This window comes from Tachyglossus aculeatus, chromosome 22 (assembly GCF_015852505.1).
Source record: "Tachyglossus aculeatus isolate mTacAcu1 chromosome 22, mTacAcu1.pri, whole genome shotgun sequence".
In the NCBI taxonomy this organism is placed as follows: Eukaryota; Metazoa; Chordata; class Mammalia; order Monotremata; family Tachyglossidae; genus Tachyglossus; species Tachyglossus aculeatus.
In genome coordinates this window covers 28,668,450-28,676,519 of record NC_052087.1, presented here as the reverse complement: position 1 = coordinate 28,676,519, position 8,070 = coordinate 28,668,450, and the positions used below count along the sequence as shown (strand labels likewise).

Genomic DNA, 8,070 nt, shown 5'->3' with positions numbered 1-8,070 from the left:
TCCAGCAAGCCGCCTTTCGTGATGGACACCCCCCCAACCCGACGCCACCTCCCCAGACGACTTTAGCTTCTGCCGCCCCGCCTTCCCCTCTCAGAGGCAGGAATCCATTCCTCGCCCCCGTCCCCCACCCCACCTAGGGAAAGAGGAGGAGCTTGGATCTCTTTTGTACAAAAACTTTTATTGGAAAAAAAAAAGTTTTCTTTTACAGCCACACCGCAGGTGGGTCGTGATCCCCGGAGTCCGGGGGTGGGGTGGGTGAGGATGGTGAGGGAGGGGGGCTAGGGGAAAGGGTCTCCAGTCCCTGGGCAGGGGTAGGGGAGAGGAAAGAAGCTGAGCTGGGCCAGTAGTCAAAGGCCTTACTTCTCCCCCGGCTCAGCCCTCCACCCCCACCCCCAATGGCCCCATCTAGCCAAGAGGGAGCAGAGGGGGAGGAGAAGACTGGCCCCCGGTCAGGACAAGAGAGAAGACAGGGTCACACGGGATAAAGCTAGTGATTAAAAAAGGCACCTGGTGAGGAGTGGGATTGGGGGCTGGGGACTGGGGAAGGGCCGTGGGACAGGAGGAAGGGTCTCTGGGGTCGAGGGTCCCCAGTCAGTGCTGCAGCTCTAGTCCTTCCCTTTCCCCTTCTTGGCTGTGAAACAGGAAGCAGAAGGGGAATCAGGGGGGCATCAGGGGCCTCCCGGGTGAGAGCGAAGGGGCAGGGGGACTGGGTTTGTGGCTGGAGGCCAGCCCCGGCCTCAGCCGCCTCCCTTCCCTCCCTGTTCCCACCTCCGTCACTATGGAAATAGGTTCCCGAGGGGGGCTGGGGAGGGGGTGGAGGCCATGACCTGAGCGCCCCCACCTCTCTCGTCTGGTTGAGGCTGCCCCAAGGCCTCTCAGCGGCCCCAAGCGCTGCCAAACTCCAGGGCCCGAAGGACTCCATCTCCTGGGGCGGCCAGCCAATGCCGGCACGAGGGGGCCTTCGGCCTTGGGGTGGAGGGGCCGGAAGAGAGGGTGGGGTGGGGGGGCTTACCTTTGGACTTGGGCTTGGCCTTGGGGGAGCAGGGTTTGGTCACTCTGATTGTCTCCTGGCACTGGGCATTGTAGAGGGCCTTCTTCAGAGTGCCTTGGCGGGCCTTGGTGCCGCTGGCCCCGTCACACGGCCCCCAGCTCTCAAACTTGTACTTACAGTCCGCTGGCACAGGAGGCAGGGAGGTATCATCAGAGGGAGGGCCGGAGGCCGGGGGCCACGGAGGCCCGGCCCCGATGCAGCCCCTCCCGCTGCCCCTTGCTCAGGTGGTGGGCACCACTCGATCCTAGACCTCCTGGGGCCCAATGGCGGCCACACGCTTCAGTGCCAGGGCATCTCTGCGGTCCGGGTTCCCCGTCCCCCACCCGCCCTCATCTCCCCCAATCCCTCCCCAAACCCCTCTCACCTCCAAACTCCTTCTTCCAGTTGCAGGGGACCTTGCACTTGAGCCTGCGGGTCTCATCGTTGCATCTGCCCTCCCGGAAGCCGACGCCGCAGTCTTTGCTGTTGGGTGTGCAGGGGCCCCAGTGCCAGTCCTCGCACTCAGAACCGCCCTTCTTCCCCTTCTCTGCAACACAGCCCACGAGCAGCTACAGGGGCGCGCGCTCCCCGCCCCCCCCCCCCCCCGATGTGTCCCCATCCCCACCCCCGGACCCTCACTCACACCCCATGCTCGGTCACCTTTCTTGTTCTTGCCGGCCTCGGCGGTCCCAGCCGCGAGGATGAGGACCGCGAGGAAGAGGAAGCCACGGAGCTGCATCCTGGGGTGGTGGGGAAGGAATAGAAAGGGGTGAGCCCCTTGCCACCGCCCTCCCAAATCCTAGGTCCGGGAGGGACGTGTCCTCCTGGCCCCGAAGCGGAGGTTGTCCGGGGAGGCGGACGTGGTCGTCACTCCAGAGTTGGCTGTGGGCAGGCCTGGCTCCTGCAATGCCCTCTGCCCCATCCCAAGAGTGATTTCCCTCCAGATCCTCCCTGCCCCCCGCCCCCCCAACCGATGGGACAAGAAGAGGCACCCCTCCTTCAGGAGCTAGGCCATCCTCTGGCCCTTTCATTGCAGGCAGGCAGCCCACCGCCCCATCCCCAATCCCATCCCGGCTCTTGAGGGGAGTCGGCGGAGGCGTCGAGGCTCGGCCCAAGCCAAAGCGTTGGAGGCCAGGGCTGCCGGGAGCTTGGGTTCGGGACAGTCCGATGCTCTGCACACAATAAGCGTTCAATAAATACGACTGAATGAACGGGGAAACCTGGCCGTCCCTAGTTTCCCGCAGAGGCCAGGGACAAGAAAGAGGTCCGGGCCTTCCTCTGTTAGGAGGGGAAAGCCGGGGCGCAGGGCCTCCCCTTCTCCTCTCTATGCATCAATCGATGCTACTTACTGAGCGCTTACTCTGTGTGTGTGTGTGTGTGTGTGTGTGTGTGTGTGTGTGTGTGTGTGCAGGGCGCCGTACTGCGAGAGCCTTCTCCCCCGCAGCGCTCAGTGCAGAGTGGGCGCTGACGGTGGGCCGGCGATGGGCGCTGTGTGTGCCCCGTGTCCCCGGCTGACCCGTGACCCCCTCCCCCGCTGCCGGCCTCGGGGCGGTGCCCGTGGGGGTGCCCTGAGAGATCGATCAATCAATCAATCAATCGATCGTATTTATTGAGCGCCTACTGTGTGCAGAGCACTGGACTAAGCGCTTGGGAAGTCCAAGTTGGCAACATAGAGAGACGGTCCCTACCCAACAGTGGGCTCACAGTCTAAAAGGGGGAGACAGAGAACAAAACTAAACAGACTAACAAACTAAAATAAATCGAATAGATGGGTACAAGTAAAATCAATAAATCGAGTAATGGCAGGGCGGTGCCCGGGCAGGGCGGCACTCACTCGGCCGTCCGACGCTGCTCCCGCTCCCGCTCCCCGGTGTGGGCTCCGCTCGGGCCCCGGCCCCTTTTGTCTCCAGAACCGGTCTGAGCCGGTCACATGGGCCCCGCCGCCACCAGACCCGCCCCCGCCCACCCCCCACGGCCGGGACTCCGCCCTCACTCACTCATTCATTCATTCATTCATTCATTCATTCATTCATTCAATCGTATTTCTTGAGCGCTTACTGTGTGCAGAGCACTGGACTAAGCGCTTGGGAAGGACAAGTCGGCAACATAGAGAGACGGTCCCTCCCCAACAGCGGGCTCACGGTCTCGAAGGGGGAGACAGACAACAAAACAAAACATATTAACCAAATAAAATAAATAGAATATGTACAAATAAAATAGAGTAATAAATACACACAACCATATATACATATACACAGGTGCTGTGGGGAAGGGAAGGAGGTAAGACGGTGGGGATGGAGAGGGGGAGGAGGGGGGAGAGGAAGGAGGGGGCTCAGTGTGGGAAGGCCTCCTGGAGGAGGTGAGTTCTCATTCATTCATTCATTCATTCAACCGTATTTATTGAGTGCTTACTGTGTGCCGAGCACTGTACTAAGCGCTTGGGATGTACAAGTTGACAACATAGAGAGACGGTCCCTACCCAACAGCAGGCTCACAGTCTAGAAGTGGGAGACAGATAACAAAACATATTAACCAAATAAAATAAATAGAATATGTACAAATAAAATAGAGTAATAAATACTTTTAGACTGTGAGCCCACTGTTGGGTAGGGACCGTCTCTATATGTTGCCAATTTGTACTTCCCAAGCGCTTAGTACGGTGCTCTGCACATAGTAAGCGCTCAATAAATACGATTGATGATGATACGTCCAAACATATATACAGGTGCTGTGGGGAGGGGAAGGAGGTAAGGCGGGGGGGATGGGGAGAGGAAGGAGGGGGGGGCTCAGTGTGGGAAGGCCTCTCGGAGGAGGTGAGCTCTCAGTAATAATAATAATGGCATTTATTAAGCGCTTACTATGTGCAGGGCTTTGAAGGGAGGAAGATGTTTAGTTTTGTCGTCTGTCTCCCCCTTCTAGACTGTGAGCCCGCTGTTGGGTCGCCACAGTGGGCTGATAGTCTAGAAGGGGGAGACCTGGGAAGGGGAAGCCCTTCCTAGAGGGCTTAGAGGTCTGGTCCCGTAGAGGGTTCAGTTCTTCACTCGTAACCCTGGAGGGTGCAGGGGGCGGCACCGAGACACTGCCCTCCCCTCCTCCCGACACGCCCCCTGCCGGCGGCGGCGGGAAGGGCGGCGGGCACAGTCCGCGCCCCGGGAACGCCCCCTACCGGCGGCGGCGGGAAGGGCGGCGGGCACAGTCCGCGCCCCGGGAACGCCCCCTGCTGGCGGTGGGATGGGCGGGCGCAGTCCGCGCCCCGGACACGCCCCCTGCCGGCGGCGGGCGCAGTCCGCGCTGTCGCCAACTTGTACTTCCCAAGCGCTTAGTCCAGTGCTCTGCACACAGTAAGCGCTCAATAAATACGATTGATTGATTGATTGATTGATTGGTACGCCCCCTGCCGGCGGCGGGACGGGCGGGCGCAGTCCGCACCCCGGACACGCCCCCTGCCGGCGGCGGGCACAGCCCCCGCCCCGTCTTACCTCCGTCCCTTCCTCACAGCACCTGTATATATGTACATATGTTTGTACGTATTTATTTATTTATTTTACTTGTACATATCTATTCTGTTTATTTTATTTTGTTAGTATGTTTGCTTTTGTTCTCCGTCTCTCCCCTTTTAGACTGTGAGCCCACTGTTGAGTAGGGACTGTCTCTATATGTTGCCAACTTGGACTTCCCAAGAGCTTAGTACAGTGCTCTGCACACAGTAAGCGCTCAATAAATACGATTGATTGATTGATTGACTGATTGATTGGACTGGCGGGCACAGTCCGCGCCCCGGACACGCCCCCTGCCGGCGGTGGGCGCAGTCCGCGCCCCTGGTACTCCCCTTGCCGGCGGCGGGACGGGCGGGCGCAGTCCGCGCCCCGGGCACGCCCCCTGGCGGCGGGCACAGTCCGCGCCCCCGGGAGCGCCCCCTAGCGGCGGCGAGAGGGAGTGCATAGTCCGCGCTCCCCGCACGCCCCCTGGCGGCTGCCCCGTTCTCGGCTATGGCGGCCGCAGGACATTCATTCATTCATTCAATCGTATTTATTGAGCGCTTACTGTGTGCAGAGCACTGTACTAAGCGCTTGGGAAGTCCAAGATGGCAACATCTAGAGATGGTCCCTACCCAACAGTGGGCTCAAAGTCTAGAAGGGGGAGACAGAGAACTGAACAAAACATATTAACAAAATAAAATCAATAGAATAAATAGGTACAGATAAAATAAATAAATAAATAGAGTGATAAATACGTACAGACATATATACAGGTGCTGTGGGGAGGGGAAGGAGGTAAGGCGGGGGGATGGGGAGGGGGAGGAGGGGGAGTGGAAGGAGGGGGTTCAATCTGTGTGCAGAGCACTGTACTAAGCGCTTAGGAAGTACAAGTCGGCAACATCTAGAGACATCCGGGCAAGGGAGGGAGGCGCGATGCCCAGGTGATGCCCGCTGTGCGGGCACAGGGCTCTCCTTGTAGTCCGGCGGGCCTCGGCCTTCACGGCCTTCCAGAAAAGGACCTTCCCCTGCACTTCTGCCCCTTCCCAGCTCTGGGGCGGACCCTCATGTCCCGGTTCACCCCGGGCGGCCGTCCATCCGTTGTGGGCAGGGATTGACTATTTGTTGCTGGATTGTACTTCCCAAGTGCTTAGTACAGTGCTCTGCACAGTTACTGCTCAATAAATACGACTGAATGAATGAAGGACTTAGCTCTGAAGGGGCTGAAAGCTCTCACCACCAAGTACGAAGCAAAGGAGAAGCTGGACCTTAAGGCCACTTCCCAGATCCTGTTCCACAGGATGATGGGCAGATGCATCCAGGAGCCTCCTCAGTAGCAGGAGGAGGATGAAGGAGCTGACAGGGGATCCTTCTCTCCCAGTCCTGCCCATCCTCATCCCTCTGGCTTGGGTGTCCAGGCCATTTTCTTTTTAATGGTATTTGCTAAGTGCTTACTATGTGCCAAGCACTGTACTAGGCACTAGGGTAGATACAAGATAATCAGGTTGGACACAGTCCCTGTCCCACATACAGCTCCCCGTCTTAATCCCCATTTTACAGATGAGATAACAGGCACAGAGGAGTTAAATCTTTCCCAAGGTCTCACAGCAGATGTGTCAGGTCCTTCTGGCTCCCAGAGCCATCTTTACACACTAGGCCATCCTGCTCCTTTATTCTGTTTCATAAATGGACTCCTTGTTCCCATTTGGCTGTGGATGGGCCAGGACCTGTCTGGTTTCTGTGGGTCTGGGCTCGACGTGGGGGGGAGGGTCCCTAGGAATCTTCTGAGACACATCACTCTTTTCAACAACCAGGGAATCACCTCAGCAGGCCCAGTGCTGGGGGAGAAGTCAACATACCGAGGTCAGACGCAGTGCCTGTCTCACACGGAGCTCACAGTCTAAGCAGGAAGGACAAAAGGTGGAATAAGGCACAAAGTGGAAAAAAAAATTTACTGAGTCACACGCAGCCAGGTTGTAAACAAAATGCAAGTGACAACATCCCCTTGTGGCTGCTGGCCCCTCCCTGGGATCGCTGGGAGCCGGACCTGGACCCTGCCCATGGTCCTCTGGCTAGGACTAAGTGAGAGAAGGGGTCAGGCACTGCCCAGGGTGAGGGGGTGAAGGAGGAGGAGCGCCCGGACTGGACACGGGAGGAGAGCCTCCGGGGGGACACTCCCAGAGGCCGCAGGGGAAGAGCCGGTCTTCAGCTTCCTCAGAATGCTCCTGGAACTTACCATCCCAGGTTTCAGCTGTCACTTGAGGACACTCCCCAAAATAGCTCCCCCGCCCTCCCATCTTGTCCTATCTTGTCTCCCCATCCCCAACACCAGTCCATTCACTTCCTTCTCCCACATGACCCGCCACGGCCCCGGTGCTGCTCTCTTCTCAATTACCCATTCTTCTCCAATCCACCTCCCTTTTCCCCAGCTGCTCCCAATTCACACCGCCCCCGACTTCTCTAGACCCTTCCTCCTACCAGCTCTCCCGCCCTTTCCCCTCAACTCCTCTCCCCCTTCCCTGCTTCACTCATCAGAGACCTGACCGCTCTGGGCAGCTGGGGGCCAGGGTGGGATTTGTGCTAAGTTTGGAGTACGGAGGTGGATGGGGGGGTGTCGGGGAGGTGGCAAGGTCAGCAATTTCCCTGCTGAGGTTGGGTTCTCAGGGCTCCAGTGTGGCATTGTGCTCTGGGGCCCTTCTGGCCCAATTGGAGGAAACTGTCAGCGGAGGCATTCCAGATCCAAGATAGAGGCCCGGCCCAGAGCCCGGGGCGCCCCAGACCCCAGCAGGGCGGATCTGGCGGCCGCTTCCTAGGCGGCTCTCACTGGCTCCACAGCAGAGCCTCGTTCGTGAGTTCATCCTCCCCTCGGGGCCTGCCGAGGTGCTGGCCGCCTGGCACTGCAGCGGTGCCTCTGCCCACCTGGAATGTGGCAGTAAGGGAGGGGTCGGGGAAATGGGAGCCGCTGGCTCCTGGGGGCACACAGCCCCGCCCCGCCCCGAGGAGAGAGGCCCCCGGGCTCAGTCCTGCTGGCTGGTTTGGGTGGGCTGGCTGAGCAGGCTGGCTACACCGCGGTCTCCTGGTCCTCCCTCTGGATCATCTGGTAGTGCTGCCGGTTCTCCAAGTAGGCGGCCAGCTCTGAGTCCTGAGCCTTTTCTGCCCGGTGCTTTGGGGTGTCCCCCTGCAGAGGCCACGGAAAAGGGGGGTGGGGGTGGGGATAAGGGGTAAGCTCAGTAAACAGCAGCCAGAGTCCACATGCGCACCAACTCCTTCCTTCCTGCTGGCTGCAACCATCCCTCCACCAAGCACAGTCCAGGTCTGGGGGATGGATGGGGGTCTCCGGGCCGGAGCTGAGGAGGAAGGGTCGGCCCCAGCCCAGCCCTGGGGTCCCTCCCTGACAGGCTCAGGTAGCTCCCCACAACCAGGCCCAGCACCCCACCTCACTGCAAGCACCAGGACAGCCTCTTCTTTCAGCCTTGTCTCAGAGAATGTCTCCAACTAAGGAAGGGTCTCCCCCATCCGCCCAACTCTCAGCCAGATCCTACTCTTCACTGAGAGGGCCGTCCT

The 8,070-nt window shown here is 59.4% G+C and overlaps 2 protein-coding genes across 7 annotated transcripts in view; both read right to left on the bottom strand.

The window, feature by feature from the left end:
• Positions 1 to 157: 157 nt before the first annotated feature.
• MDK (midkine) lies at positions 158 to 2,912 on the bottom strand. Its single transcript, XM_038764744.1, has 5 exons — positions 2,865 to 2,912; positions 1,691 to 1,770; positions 1,416 to 1,577; positions 1,013 to 1,174; positions 158 to 631 (listed from the first exon to the last, which is right to left on the bottom strand). Exons 2-5 carry the CDS (start codon positions 1,767 to 1,769, stop codon positions 606 to 608), a joined length of 429 nt encoding a protein of 142 aa, XP_038620672.1. The 5' UTR covers position 1,770; positions 2,865 to 2,912; the 3' UTR covers positions 158 to 605.
• Positions 2,913 to 6,439: 3,527 nt separating this feature from the next.
• The window catches only part of DGKZ (diacylglycerol kinase zeta), a 61,157-nt gene continuing 59,526 nt past the window's right edge, over positions 6,440 to 8,070 (bottom strand). For all 6 annotated transcript variants that reach the window (XM_038764032.1, XM_038764035.1, XM_038764033.1 and 3 more), the window contains one exon: positions 6,440 to 7,684. In XM_038764032.1, the coding sequence (XP_038619960.1) occupies positions 7,568 to 7,684 (117 nt within the window). In that variant the 3' untranslated portion in view covers positions 6,440 to 7,567. The remainder of the gene's footprint in view (positions 7,685 to 8,070) is intronic.

Bases quoted from the DNA above. Each gene is read 5' to 3' on its own strand.
- MDK (XM_038764744.1), bottom strand. From the start codon at position 1,769: ATGCAGCTCCGTGGCTTCCTCTTCCTCGCGGTCCTCATCCTCGCGGCT. The intron at 1,175-1,415 runs GTGAGAGGGGTT...CTCCTGTGCCAG, and splicing joins CTGGAAGAAGGAGTTTGGAG to CGGACTGTAAGTACAAGTTT. The intron at 632-1,012 runs GTAAGCCCCCCC...CCTGTTTCACAG, and splicing joins GGCCAAGCCCAAGTCCAAAG to CCAAGAAGGGGAAAGGGAAG.